Consider the following 14,774-nt stretch of genomic DNA (forward strand, 5'->3'; position numbering starts at 1 on the left):
GCTGCGGGGACAGCGCAGGGACCTGCGCCCGGGTGGGGACGGCAGGGGACCAGTGGGACCCAGCTGGGACCAGCGCTGCGGTAGACGTCCCCAGTTGGTACCAGCAACCTTGGGGAAGGAATGCGCCATGCAGGACACAGCTCCCACAGGATGGTCAACACGGCCGAGCAGGACAATATCCATGAAGATAAACCAAGAGGGCGAGGCGAGAAGAGAATACTGGAAAACAAAAGAGGTGAAGGCGACAGGAGGAGACAGGAGAGGGAATACGATGAGCCCCATCTGTAGGCCAAGACGTTTGTAGCTGGCAAAGCAAATTATTCCCAGGTTTCGCTGTTCACATCTTAAAAGCTTTGGGCTGTCGCTCAGATGAGCAGCTTCAGGACTGTCGGCGTAGCGCTGCCGTGATCAGGGATGTGACTCCATTCATAATTCACAGCCCAGAGCGTCAATTTATAAACTTCCATCCGAGGGCCTCGAACGGGGGCAGGATGCGGTGGGTCGGTGGGCTGAGCCGCGGGAGGGGGCTGAGCTGCGGAGAGGCTGCACAGCCCTGCCCGAACAAAGCGCATGAGCCCAGCTCCCGTTCTGCACCCTAACTGCAAACCCACAGCTCACCCCTCATGCCCTGAACTGCCAAACAGCAAGAAGAATCGAGATCAGGTATCTGGACATGTTTGATGGCGGCTAAGTCGCCTTTATTTTCCCGTAAAAAATTCCCTTTGCAATTTGTTTAGAAAGCTCTGAGGGTTTCTTTGGGGAAGGGGGCTTGAAAGGAGCAGCCCTGTTTCAGTCCAACATCCCCGTGCAGGGGCTGAGCCCAGTTGGACCGAGGAAAGCATGGACTTGAGCTTCACAGGAACAGCATGGATTAACCTGGCCATGGCCAAGGGTGACCTCAGCCCCATCTCAGCCCTCTGGCCGGGGCTCTCCGCAGGGGGGATGGAGCAGGAGATCACCCAGCACTGGAATTGGTTTTGGGGGAAAAATAAAGGGATAAAGTTCAGCTGAGCCCCACGTAACCATCCCAGCTGAGCCGTGCCTCAGGCAAGTGGTGCTCACCCTTTCCAGAACGCCACACCACGTAATCCTACCATCCGGCCCCTTCGCCGGCATCCAGCAGCTCCAGGGCCCCTTCGCCAGGCTGAGCATAGTCCCTGCGCCGAGCCCCAGCCTCTCCAAGCATCCTCCATGCAGCACCACGTCGGACCCCATCCCATCCCTGCGGGGTGGCCCTGGACCATGCAACGTGCACTGGGGACCCCCCCATCGGCACCTGCAGCCACCCAGAAAAAACGAGCAAAACCCAAGGGAGCCAAACCCACGTTCGCCCACAAACCTCTGTCCTTTCCATTTACTTTGGGGAGGGACGCCAGGATGACATGGCTAACAAAAACAATCAAAACCGTTTTCAAAGGACACTCTCTTCTCTCTAAATTGCAGAGGAAAGTCATCCAGGGCTGAAATTTATGCATTAGCGTCAGACGAAACTTCTTGATCTCTGATGCTCAGAGGTCATTTGAAGGAGAGGTGGAACACGGCCCGTGGAAGGTGGGACATGCCGGCACAGCTCTTGCCGGGCTCCTGCAGAACCATCCTCGTCCGCAGCATGTCCAAACCCCAGCAGAGCGTGAGGCCGGCCCTTGGCATCAACCCCAGCGTGCTCTCCTCCGAGCTCCTTGGCAGAGGCGCCTCTCCGACCCTTTTCACCTCGAATTCCTGGGCGAGTCCGGGCTGTGCCAGCTCTGCCCCGCGGCAGACGGCGCACGTCCTCCGGCGGTGCCAGGGCAGTTGTGGGGAGCCTCCCTGGGACGAGCCCCGGTCCCTGCTCGCCACCGCGCCAGGACCTGCGCTTCAGCAGCATCTCTGTTCCCCTATAGCTTTGCTACAGCCGGACCCGTGCAGAGCTGAAGGACCATCTTTTAGCTACTTTTGCAAAAAAAATAAGTGATTCCCCCAGGCTGACTATGGTGGAAACATGGTTGTTGCAGCACCTCACTTCGTGCCAAGCAGGAAATACTGCACCGGTGGTTACAGCTCGATGAGCTACCTGGGCAAAATCACACCCAGGAACCAAGGCCTCCGGATAACCGGCACCGGCACCGCGCTCCTCACCACACGGCACTGGGCTGCGAGCGCCGGTGTCGCTCAGCCTGGACGCTGTGCACGTGGGCTTCACAGCACGCACCTTCGACCAGGGAAGAATTAAACGAATAAAATAAAGTGCATTTTTGCAAGCCAGACAAGGCGGTTCACAGGAAGACGAGGGATAAGTCAAAACCAGATCAACCAGTTTAGAAAAGCCCCAAAGCTTCTCCAACCAGTGCTGCTCGGGACACCCTGGGGCTGGCTCCAGGGCAGGGGAGGGGAGATGCTTCCTCGGCTCGGGGATGCCACCGCCGGCTGTACCACCACTGAGCCACCGCAGTCACCCGCCCAGCGCTGGGAGTATCTGTCATGTATTTATTACACATTAACCAGAAGTTTACAAATCTTGGGGCCAGCACGATCATTTTCACATTTTTCACATTCTTTCACATTTTCACGCCTGCCTGGAGAGCAAAGCAGCAGCCGGAGCCCAGAAAAACCTGCCGCCCTTTGAAGCACGCCCGGCTGTGCCAGCTGCGCCGAGCCGTCCCCCGCCACCACCCGGGGCTCGCACCCCACCCGGGGCGTCACAGCTCTGATCTCCGACGGCCCTGCTCTCCTGCCGAAAGCCCCAGCAGGCATCCCCATCCCGGCTGCGAGGAGCGGGGAGATAAGAACGCAGCGGGGGATGAGAAATTCAAGCCGGAGCGGGTACCCGCTGTTATCCCAGGACCACCCCGGGGGCTCCCAGCATCGCCCTTCGTGCCAGCCGGGGTCAGGGAAACAGAGGCAAGCAAGCAAAAGCGATCGCTCAAGCTGCGTGCTGACCCCACGGCTGCCGAGTGACGCAGGACGGGGACGTGCCCCCATGGCGTGGCTCACGGCGCTGACCCCGACCCCACCGGGGGATGCCCAGCCGCAGCCTGGAGGGGATGGATGGTGGCACATCCCGGCAGGGACAGCCAGGCTTTCAGGGGCGAGAAAAAAAATCCACGTTTTGTTTCCAAATTAACCATGCACAGATTTTATTTGAGCACAGCAAAGGGCCGCAGGTGCCTTGTGAGGGGTTCGTCCATGGGGCAGAGGGGGCACAAGCTCTGTGTCTGCCCCGTTAGGCCTCCTTGGTCTCGGCATGTTTACCAGCAAAGCTCCGTTCCCGGTACAACCGTCCTGACAATGCTCTGAACAGAGTCAAGACTTTATTCCAGGAAAAGGTTTTCTACTGGAATAGTTTATACTAGTTCCCCTAACAGAATAAGCAGCACCGACAAAAACATACTTCTGCAGATTTGCTAGGATTTCTGCCAGCTCCTGAGACAGGAGAATGTTTTTCACCCATCTAACTGCTAGGTCTTTCAGAGAAAACATTACACATGCCGAGCAGGGCTGGGCGAACCCCAGCAAAATAAATGAACTGGAAGTCCCTGACCCATCCGGCGACAGAAAGCAGGGGCCCGCGCTCCCTTTCTGTTTGCAGCCCGCCCTGTTTTCCAGCTCCCGGCTGATTTATGCCCACTGACGGGATGCTTGCTCTGCTTCGCTATGGTTTACAGAGCCCTCAAACACCGGCCACGCACTTGGGCTGGGAGCGGTGCAGAAGTCCCCAGGAAGATGGAGAAGCACATCCTGGTGCAAGCTGCTGCCAGGCACGGGACAGACCCGCGCTGGATGTGCCGGGGCAAAGCGTCCCGGCAAGACACGGCCAAGCCCTCTCTGAGGCCAGGCTGGAGCAGGGGAAATCCCCCCAAAGTGGGCCAACAACATGGGGGAAAAAGCATTTCACAGCAGAGCTGCGAAGCCCTGGGCTGGAGAGGCTGCAGCCACCAGCCGTCAGCCCCGTCCCTCCCACGGGGCCCCTCCAGCCCCCATCGCTCCCCAAAGCCTGACTGCACTTGGAAAGCCCAAAGGAAAGGAATGAGAAGGTGAAGCAGAGACAGATGCAAAGCACTGACAAGAAATACCAAGGAGTAAATCGCCTTTGTTTTTTCATGCCAAAGATATTTGCATTCTTATTTCTCCCCTGGAGGCACAAACCTCTTTTGTTGTCCCATAACCACTTGCACTGTCGCTGCCAGGAAGAATTACAGCTCAGGGAGGGCGACCCATTCTCAAGGAAAAGCTTGTGTAACGGGGTATCGGCTCTTTGAGGCCAGAGGAGGTGGTCGCCCTTTATCCGTACCCCTGCAAGGCATAACCCCTTGGAGGAAGGGGTTTCCTGCAGGACGGGGCGATACGAGGCTCCCCAAGGACACACAAGGCGCAGTCCCCATCGCTCCCCACAGCCGAGCGCCTGGATTTTAGCTTGTTTAGGATGGGACTGCGAGGGGTGAAGCTGCCGAAACCTCCCTGCGAGGACAAGAGCATCAGCTGCTTGCTGGAGGCAGTGGCCGTTGGACCAGCATTGCCATGAGAAATCAGCGGCAGCTTTCTCGAAGTTACCGAGCGAAAGCAATAGCTAATTTGCCTCATTTGCGAGAAGTCTGCAGAATTTTGCCCCCACTGCCTGCTACCCTTACGTGCGCCGCCCCACTAGCAACTCCCATTGTGACACAAAAAAAAAAAAGACCAAGAGAAGGGACTCCTGCCAAATCAAACGCAGCAGCCCTTGCTGATGGGTGAGGCGCTGAAGGAACATTTTAACCTGGGTAGTTCTTCCAGGGGTACGAACCGGAATCGCCAGGTTCCACTTTAACCCAGCAAACTGTGGTGGGGTCCCGGGCCAGCGCGGGAGGGCAAGCGAGGAGGGATCCGGTCACCGCCCCACTCTGAGCGCCCTGCTATTACCTGCGGGCAAAAGTCACTCGCCCACGAGCCCCGAGGAATGGTGCAAGACTCCAAAACCTCCCCAGCAGCGCCCATCCACATCCAGCGCATCAAGGCCAGCACTGGGACAAAGCGGTAGTGGTGGCTGTGGCACAGCGAGACGGAAAACGCAGCGCTGTCAGTTTTTTCCTCTTTTTTACTGATTTCAGGGAAATTTAGGGGAAACCCTAAAGCGCCCATCGCTTTAGCTCCATCCCCCTTTGCCGGGGACTGCTGAGTACAGGAAGGACCCCTGCCCTGTGCTCTCCATGCCAGATGTCTGACCCCCCCACACACCCCGCGCCCTTCCTCCCCCATCCATATAGGTGGTGAGTCGGTCTTGCCTGCTTCCAGTTTGACTCACAAATCGCTACTTTTTAAGTTCCCTACATAAAGGAGATGTTTTCCCCTAAAAATGCAACACGCGCTGCCCGCAATGCTGGAGCATGGAGGGGATGAGCGCACGCTGGCGTCCTCAGAAACGGCGCGCAGGGCTTCGGCGTGTGCTCGGCCCCGTCCCAGCTGCTCCCGTCCCGTCCCCAGCGCCTCGCACGGCAAACGGGACGGCGGCTGCCTGCTCCGCTGTGAGCCCAAACCCGGGATGCTCCCGGCATTGCATCCCGCTGCTGCGGGGCAAGGAGAGCGGCAGGCAGCCCGATCCCGGCCACACTGCCCAAAGGGCCTGAAGCGTGCGGGGATACCCTCTGCTCGCCCCCCAACTTGCATCCCTTGTCTCATCCCTTTCCCATAAGGGGATCGAGGCCTTTTCCGCAAACAAAGGGCTCAAAACTTCGGCACCAAACCGGAGCGGGCTCCGAGAGCCCCCGCCATGGTGGGGGGAACCCAAACCCGTTCCCACTGCCACTCACCGACGGCAGCCCCGGCAGCACGGGGGGCAACGGAGGCGCACACACACCACCCCCCCCCCCCGCCCTTTGCACCGGCAGAGTTTTTGCCGCCGCTACTCTGCGCCCCCCCCCCCCCCCCGGCGACCCCCGGGCAGCGGCGCCCTCCCCGCAGCGCGGCCGCGGCTCCGGCTCGGCCGAACCGGCGGAGACCTGCCGCGCCCGGCGCCGCTCCAGCCCCGGCCGCCCCCCGCGGGGCTGCAGCGCGGCCGGGGGCGGGGAGGGGGGGCAGCCCAGACCGCTCCGGCAGGTGCCGGCCCGGGGGGGCTGGCAGCGGGGCCGGGGTGGTGGTGGTGGTGGTGGTTTGGGGGGGGGGGGGGGGGGGGGCCGCGCTCCCCCGCCGCCAGCACCGCCCCTCCGCCGCACACGCGGTGCCGGCGCCGCCGCTGGGGCGAGCCGGGCCCGGCGCGCACATGGCGCTGCGGAGCCGCCGGCGGAGACCGGCTCCAGCCGGTATATAAGGGCTGGGAGCGAGCGCAGAGCAGCCGCCGCCGCGGGCAGCGGGAGCAGCAGCGGCCGGAGGCCGGCGGGCAGCGGGGCCGCCTCCTCCTGCTCTCGCCGCCCCGCCGCCGCTGCCGCCGAGGGTCGCCCGGCCATGGGCAGCCCCTAGCCCCGCTGCAGCACTCAGCGCCGCCCGGTGAGTGGGCTCCCGCCCGGGGACTCCGGGGGAGGAGGAGGGGAGGGGGGGGCTTTGTTTGGCTTTTTTTTTTTTTTTAATTATTTTTTTATTTTTCGTGCCTTTTTGCTTCCCCCCACCCTCCCTTTTTCCGCATCCCTTTATTTTTAGCTGGCGGCCCCGGCGCCCGCCGAGGAGCCGGTGCGGCGGTGGCGATGCAGAAATCAGGTCTGAAACGTTCGGAAAGTGATGCAGGGAAGGCGGGGGGGGGCACGCCGGGCCCCTGAGCTCTGGCATTTTAATTCTTTTTTTTTTTTTCCCTGATCATAATTTCTTTTTAATTTTTAAATGTACATAATGTACGCCAAGGTTTGTGGTTTTTTGTTGGGTTTTTTTTTTTCCTGCTTCTAAATAGCGTGCTTCCTTCTAATCTAATCTCCCCCCACTCCTTGTGCAGTGACACAGGAATTCATTGCAGCCCCGTTGCCTCGCTCGGGTAGGGGTATCCAGGCACTTCCCACAAACTTTGGGCAGAGGCTCAACTCCTGCCTGGGCACACGGCAGTGGTCCTGCCTGTGCCCCTCGCCTGGCCCGAGCTGCAGCAGAGCCTGGGCGCAGGCAGCACCAGAGGGATGCTGGAGCCCACGCCTCGCTCCATCCCTCGGCGGAAAAGCCCCCAAGGGAGCTGTGCACCAGCCTTTACCCACCACGCAGCACCGCAGAGGGGTCAGCGGGATGCTGAGACTCCCCTGCCCCACTCAGGGGACCCCTTGCGTGGGCCCCTGCATCACCCACCCCAGCCAGGCTCCCGTGGGGCTGCTCATGGGTCTCCGGTGGGTGCTGGTCTGACCGGCAACGCGCACGCACTCGCCTGGTCCTCCGTCAGAAGTTCCCCAGTGGGATGGGGAAGCGTTGCCGGAGCCGCTCTGGCTTCCTCTGCCGAGAAAGTCGTGCCGATGATCTGGAGTATAAAATGGAGGAGGGAAATGCCTGGTGGCTGCTGGGGACGGCGGCGCAGGGAGGAAACGCGCCGCCCGCAAGAGCCGCAGGTTCACGCTGTGCCCGGGACACGGCGGGTGTGGGGCCGGAGGCAGCCCACGGGGCGGGGGGCCAGCAGCGCCCGGGGCGGCTGCCCACGGCCACCTCACGGTCCCCTCCCGGGGTGGCTGCTGAGAGCCAGCACTGGGACTCGAGCCGGGACTGTCCCCCCTGCGCAGGTGTGGCGGTGCTCGGGTTTGGTGAGGAGCCCCGTGCAGGACAAAAACTGCCCCTGCGAATCCACAGCCCCCCGGGGTGACACGGAGCAGGGCTGAAGAGACACCCCCCCTGCCCCCCCTGTGCCTTACGGGGTGATTCCCTCCAGCAGCCCTTAGGGCTTCAGCCTTCTCCTGCCCTGGGGGGTGGCGGTGACCCCAAGAACTTCAGGGGACAGCATGGGGAGCTGGTGGCAGCAGGGGTGACCCACCCCCTGTTGCCAGGCCACAGTGTTGTGGGCAGCCGGGGCTTGGCAGCCCTGGCGCAGCCATTTTGGGGATCAGGCAGGCTCCCGAGGAGTTACCGTCACCCCGAGTGCCAGCGGCTGCTGGATGGGTTTCGGACACTGCAGGGTGCGATGGTGGGTTGTATCGTTGACCGACCCCGCAGCAAATAGGTGGTACTGAGGCATCACTGGCCACCCTGGGCCAGGCAGGAGGGTGCAGCGGGGAGGATGGGTGCTCCTGGGGAGTTCCTGAGGCTCCACCGGCCCGTGCTGGGTCCCGCGGTGGATCTTTCATGAACTGCATCCATCCACCCCCACACACTGTAATAGGGATGACAGCTGCCGGGCGCTGGGTTTTGCTGATGGGAACAGCTCGCCTGGGTGCTGAGCGGAGAGTTTCTGGTCCTGGGCTCAAAGGGCACCAGCAGAAACGAGCCCCATGGGGTGACAAAGGCAGAAACTTCAGCCTAACTCCTGCATTTAATCCCTCGGCAGCACAGGGACAAGCTAGTGGTGCCTTAGGGATGTTACAGCTGCTAGGCCCTGCCTCTTTCAGCAAAATTGATCTTAAACTGATGCCTGGCTCTTTCTCGCCTCTCTTCCAGATCAAAAATGACTGTCAAAGCTGTAAAAATGCCGTGCACCTCTCCAAATGTTTATACTAAAGTGCCTGACGGAGGATGGGGTTGGACAATTGCTTTTGCTTTCTTCTTTGTGGAAGCTCTAACGTACGGCATTATAAAATCGTTTGGTGTCTTCTTTAATGACCTGATGGAAAGCTTTGATGAAACCAACAGCAGGATATCCTGGATAATATCCATATGTGTGTTTGTACAGACCTTCACAGGTAAGAGTAGCAGACGTTCAGCGTGAGTGCAAGGGGCAGTCGTAGTGCTGACTCAGCATACAAAACCTGGTACCTGTGACTTCTGCGTGGTACAGGGACGTGGTCTGTGTCGCTGAGCCTGGCCTGGCCGTTCAGCTCTCATCAGCCAGGGGTGAAAACAAGAGTTTTGAAACCTAACTCTGTAGTGAAAAGGATTAGAAATAAAACTTGAGCCTCACTGAAATCCACTGGTGTCTGTAGATGTTGCTGCAGGTTTGTCCCAGGCTGCCACGCACCCGTCTTAGTCTCTTCTGATGATTTCTTTAGCGCATCCTAAATGCCGTGAGCTGTGCAGTGCTCCAAGGATGGCTCCAGGGTGATGCTCTGCTGTGTGAGGCCAACTGGCAGGGGAGGTGGCATGTCACGGGGACCTGGGCAGGGGTATGAGAAGAGCCTCTGAAGGAGATGGTAGCTGGTGAAGTTGCTGACTTGGGTGTTGACCACGGCTCTCTTCCTCTCCTGCCCATCCAGCTCCTCTGTCAACGGTCCTCAGCAATCGCTTCGGTCACCGCTTTGTGGTGATGGCCGGAGGGGTGCTGATCAGCACCGGCATGGTCACTGCCTCCTTCGCCCGCACTGTTGTGGATATGTATGTCACCATCGGCGTCATCTCTGGTGAGTCGTCCTATTCCCGTACCCACCAAATGCTTCGCTCGCTCCTGCGGCTTCCCACAAGCGTGGCTCTGGCCATGGGGGTTTTATTCCCCACAACAGTGGGAGTGCTTGAGAAATGCTGCTGCCCCTTCTGAGCTGACCTCACCCTCCTGGTAGAGGTGATGACCTGGGCTCAAGGCTTGGCTTTCTGCCCTGTGTCACCCGTGGGACCACCTTGGGACTTGATCCCACAGACCACTGTGCTAGTGCAGCTGTACTGGTTGCTTCTGATTGACTGGGATCGCTGGGGAGATGAAAGCTGTTCATGGGGTCAAATCCTCTAACCTCTCCCTCTATCTCTTTTTTTTTTTTTTTTTTTTCCTTTTTTTCTTTTTCCTGTTACTTTTCCCTCCTCTCCAATCTGGCCTGGGTGTCCTGCTCATGTCTGTGGCCAGGAGCTTGCCTTGCTTAGGGGAGCAATTGCTGCAGGCTCAAACTCTTTGAGCAGATGAGGTCCTGACAGTGGACCCCACTGGCTGCTGGGGAACAGAAGGCATTGTCTAGCAGGTTTGGGAGGTCGGGTTTCTTCTTTTGGTTTTTTTTGTTTGTTTTTTTTTTCTTTTCGCCCTCCAATTAAAAAAAAATAACATTCTGGTTTCCCCAATGATTTTCTTCCAGGGTGACTTGCTGAGTTGGCCGAAATGATACTGTAATCTCACCACCGGGAAAGCTGACTTAACGTGTTCTTGCATCGGTGTTTCCCCCTCCCTTACTTGTTGTTATGGCAATTTTTGGCATTTATTCACAGGCCTTGGATACTGCCTCTCTTTCCTCCCGACTGTCACCATTTTATCACAGTATTTTGACAAAAGACGTTCACTGGTCACAGCAGTGGCATCTACAGGGGAATGTTTCGCTGTCTTCTCCTTTGCACCAGGTACAGTGCCCGAACGCTGTGAGTTCATACGTGCACGCCTAAAGCACAACGCTGCTCCAATCCTTTTCCCAAGCAAATGGGAGGCAAAGGCCATCCATACCAAGCTGGTGCTCGTGGACCTTCCTGTGAGCTGCTAAAGCTCACAGGTGGTTGCTCACATGCCCGTGGCACTCGTGCCCTGCAGGCAGGGTTACAAGTAATCCCAGAGACTGGTCTGACAATCCTGACCCCTCCCCAGCATGATCTGCCGGAGCAGGACGTGCCTCACTGATACGCAGCCTGCCGGGTTCCCTATATAGATCTAGCAGGCTAAAAATAAGACTGAGAAACTTCAGCTATTTAAAACACACGCAGTACACATAACTGCTCCTAAAGGTTAGTGGGCTTGTGCTTAGCACGGGCTGCCGACCTGCTCCAGCCTTTTGGGGACCTGTCCCCAGGCAGCGCATCCCTGTCACTGCCCTGTCACCGCCTGTCCTCTGCAGTCCAGGTGCTCTTCTGCTGTGCACGCTTGCTTTCAGCTAATACCCGTTGCAAAGCTGCTTTGATTGCACACGAAGGCTTGTAATTAAGCAGTGACAGGCACCTTTGAGTAGAGCTAAGAGACTTCCTCTAGTAGCTGGTTTCAGGGTGGGGTCAGCTGAGAGAGGAAACTTGAATGTTGAGTTTGCTCTCGCTCACTAAAAATAACACCTTCGTCCTCGCACATCCCAAACTCGCTGGGACCTCAAAAGCGGCTACCTAGAGGGTAGCTTCTGCTAGCCAGATGGTAAATGCAACTTCTAGCTCTTGTCTGCTGCAGCTGATGGGAGGAACGTGGGTGCCAGACCCCTGGGTGGCACCAGGGGGACCCCTGCTCAGCCTCTGCGAGAGTTGAGGTGCTTGGGACCCTCCAGTGATGATGCTCCAGTTACTTCCCTAGCTGTAAATTCAAATAGCTCCTTGGTGTTACTACAGGCTTGTCTAGTTATACTTTCTTCTTCTGCCCTCTTCCCTCAGCAATTACTGCTTTGAAGGAGCAGATTGGCTGGAGATACAGCCTCCTTTCTGTTGGGGTGCTACAGCTAAGCATCATCATCTGCGGATCACTGCTGCGACCCATTATCATCAAGGAGCAAGAAGAAGTGAAAGCGCAGCCTCCAGAAGAGCCCACGGAGACAAAGTACATGCTTGAAAACGAGCAAACACGCACCTCAATAGAGTCCATAGACTCAGGAGTAGAAATAACTACCTCACCCAGCAATGTGCCTGGAAACACCAAAGCAGAGCCGAAAAGTGAAGAACCAAAGGAACACGTACAGATACTTGTTGAAAATAACAGCACCCCTCCAGAACCAAAAACCAAACTACTGGACTTCTCTGTGATGAGAGACTATAGCTTTATCTGTTATGCATTCTTTGGCCTGTTCGCTACCCTGGGCTTCTTCGCTCCCTCCCTCTACATCATTCCCCTGAGCCTCAGCCTTGGCATCAGCAAAGACCACTCTGCATACATACTGTCGGCCATGGCGATCGCAGAGGTCTTTGGAAGAATTTCAGCTGGCTGGGTTCTCAACAAAAAGCCTATCCGCAAGATCTACATCGAACTCATCTGTGTTGTTCTGCTGTCTGTAGCGTTGTTTGCCTTCCCTTTTGCCTCTGAATTCTGGGGCTTGATGACATGTAGCATATTTTTTGGGTTCATGCTCGGAACGGTAGCGGGCACGCATATTCCCCTCCTGGCAGAAGACGACGTGGTTGGCATCGCAAAGATGTCTTCTGCAGCTGGAGTCTATGTCTTCATTCAAAGCTTAGCTGGGTTGGCTGGACCACCCCTTGCAGGTAACTCTAAAACTTTCATCTTAATGGTTTTTTTGGTATGTTTGACAGCTGTTGGTGCTGATCTCTGTCTAGAAAGTGTTCTGGCAGTACTAATCATAGTACTATCCTACAAGCCCTGCAACTAGTATTAGGATGCTCTCGGAGCCATAAGACTGCTGCAATGCAGCTCTGCAGAGTCCCACGGATGAGGCAGTCTCCACTGAGGAACCTCGGAGTGAAGGAAAATACTGCAGTGCTACCCTGCTCCTGTTAGAAACCTAAAACTGGCATCACTTCAGCCTCTAGCGAATGGCAGAAACGAATCGCTTTCACTGTGCATGTGTTTCTGCCATACCCTGCAGAAAGGTGAAGTCTCTATCGTAATAAAGAGATGCCTGACGCATCTCAGGCTTAGCGTCCCTGCAGTGCCCAAAGGCTTCTGACTTGCCTGAAGATGACACTACGTACCCCTGAACACAATGTTTTTATTTTTTTAAGGTAGCATCTGTTTGCCATTGAGTATCTTTTGATTGCAAATAAAATGACGCAGTGCTACCAGGATTAAAAATCCTATAAGAGGGATGGATGGGCAAGGGAGAGGGGGAGTCTGTTGTGGCTAACTGCTGTAAATGTGTTTTTTCTGTAGGTGTCTTAGTGGATACGACACAGAACTACAGCTCAGCCTTTTACTCCTGTGCTGCTGGCATGGTCCTGGGTGCTGTGTTTCTGTCCCTGGTGAGACCATGCAAGGCTGGGCTGTGCCACCGCCAGCAGCAGCACGCAGAGGAGAGCGCGGCAGAGGTTGTACCAGACTTACCAGATGACTTTATTGAAATGGATATTGGAAAAGCAGAAAATTCAGGAAAAGGCTGTGACAGCGTGGCATAAAAAAAACCTGTTCCTTCTCCATCTAATGTACTCGGCGTAAGACTGGGGAAAACGTCAGCTCTGCTCCACGTTTTAAAACTACATTCTAAAGGGAATGTGAAATTTTAAATGTGAACAGTTGCTACCAACAACTTTTTTTTTATTATTAGAACTTTTTTAACCAACAATGGAAAGCTCCATAGAAAATACGGATAGCCACATAAAAATAACTTCTGTCTAGCATGAAGACGTGATGCACACTCCTGCTTTCCTGATAACAAGCATAGATAAAGGTTCGACTGATCCCAGAAAAACTGAGAACAGCAACAGCAGAAGCAGCTCAGCCTCTGACTGTCCTCACCCATCCCCTACCGCAAATTCCACGCAGACAAGAAACCGATGATATGAACTGGAGACGAGCATTTCGTACACCACCAGTAGCCAACTGAATCTTCTTCTGGAAGACTATGGACTTACGTTTTAGATTTGAGGAGGACACTAGGCTTGATAGCTGACTTAAACCATTGCTAATGTTCTTCTAATTAACTTGAACGTCACAAATGCTGGGAAATCGGAGGCTCCGTATGTCTTTATGGCCAGTTATTACTGCACATATTTCACAAGATCATTTTTCTTCTCCCAATCGGTATCCTTAGAACTGTTTTCTATTGATAGTCAGATCTGATGTACTGTTTCTAATTTAACTAGTATTTATTAATTTATTCTGAGATTGTTAAAGGAGATTAGCTTAAATAACTGGAGAGGAAAAATCATCTTTTGTGTAATGGAAAGCTGTCTTTACATCAATCTTTTCAATACCTATCTTGTATTGCTAGCTTGTGAAATTGTTGGGAAACTTACTCTTACAGCATAGAGTGTAGCTGTTTTTAATAGGTAGGTCTTAAGTAACCCAATTGTTATTTAAAAAGGAAAAAAAAAAAAAAAAACAACCCAACCTACAGATCCAGCATCTCTTTCCGTGAGGCCTCAGCTAGTGTCGCTGGACCTAGCTCCGCTGCCGTAACCAGCCCACCCCGCAGGGAGGATTCGGCCCAGTATGTCTTAATGTACCTGAAACCTTCGCTTACAGGTGCGCAAGGAAATCTTTGCCACATCACCGAATGAACGTGGAAACCCCCACGTTACCCGGCCCCTCGCAGTCTGCTCCCTGCATCTGCCAGCCGCGGGGGCACGGGGCGGCTGGTCTGAGCCGTACCCCCTTCCCGGCTCTCCCTGCTCCCCCAAAGTCAGCGAGAGGCTTTTTTTTTTTTGCTGCTGACTTCAGTGAGAAATGAACTGGAGCCTGTGTACATTGAAGGCGTGAAGGGAAATGATAAAAGACAACGTACTAGCTGTCCATTTAGTCTTAATGGGAGAGATTCCTACTCACAGTGACACAAGCTTGCTTACCCCACCTATATGCATCTTAACGCCTCTAGGCAACTCAGGGGGACAAATAAAACAAGTCTGTTTTGGTTTGGGGAAAAAACCAAACCAACATTTCTGTGTATTTAAGTGGAAGTGGCATCATGCATTAACTGCTATGCTGACCTGTCTGTATTTTACCAGCCATAGAAATGTGGGACAATCTTAAAAAACACAAAAACGAAAAAAAAAACCAAACAAAAAAAAAGTAAAAAAAAAAAAAAAAACAACAAAAAACAAAACCTCTTTTTGGGAAGGTGCTTGATTTGTTTTTTCTGTCTTAGATGTCCAAAAAAAAAAAAAAAAAAAAAACCCAGGCACTCTCGCAACCAAGTGGCTAGAGCAACTCATCCTCACTGCCCGAGACCTGCGGT

The 14,774-nt window shown here is 55.4% G+C and overlaps 1 protein-coding gene across 1 annotated transcript; it reads left to right on the forward strand.

Annotated features, from left to right (window-relative positions):
- Positions 1–6,369: 6,369 nt before the first annotated feature.
- SLC16A6 (solute carrier family 16 member 6) lies at positions 6,370–13,895 on the forward strand. Its single transcript, XM_050908351.1, has 6 exons — positions 6,370–6,432; positions 8,497–8,738; positions 9,249–9,392; positions 10,180–10,308; positions 11,308–12,129; positions 12,755–13,895. The coding sequence occupies exons 2-6, from the start codon at positions 8,504–8,506 to the stop codon at positions 12,994–12,996; spliced, it is 1,572 nt and encodes a 523-aa protein (XP_050764308.1). The 5' UTR covers positions 6,370–6,432; positions 8,497–8,503; the 3' UTR covers positions 12,997–13,895.
- Positions 13,896–14,774: the final 879 nt, after the last annotated feature.

Source organism: Gymnogyps californianus, chromosome 19 (genome assembly GCF_018139145.2).
Source record: "Gymnogyps californianus isolate 813 chromosome 19, ASM1813914v2, whole genome shotgun sequence".
Classification (NCBI taxonomy): Eukaryota; Metazoa; Chordata; class Aves; order Accipitriformes; family Cathartidae; genus Gymnogyps; species Gymnogyps californianus.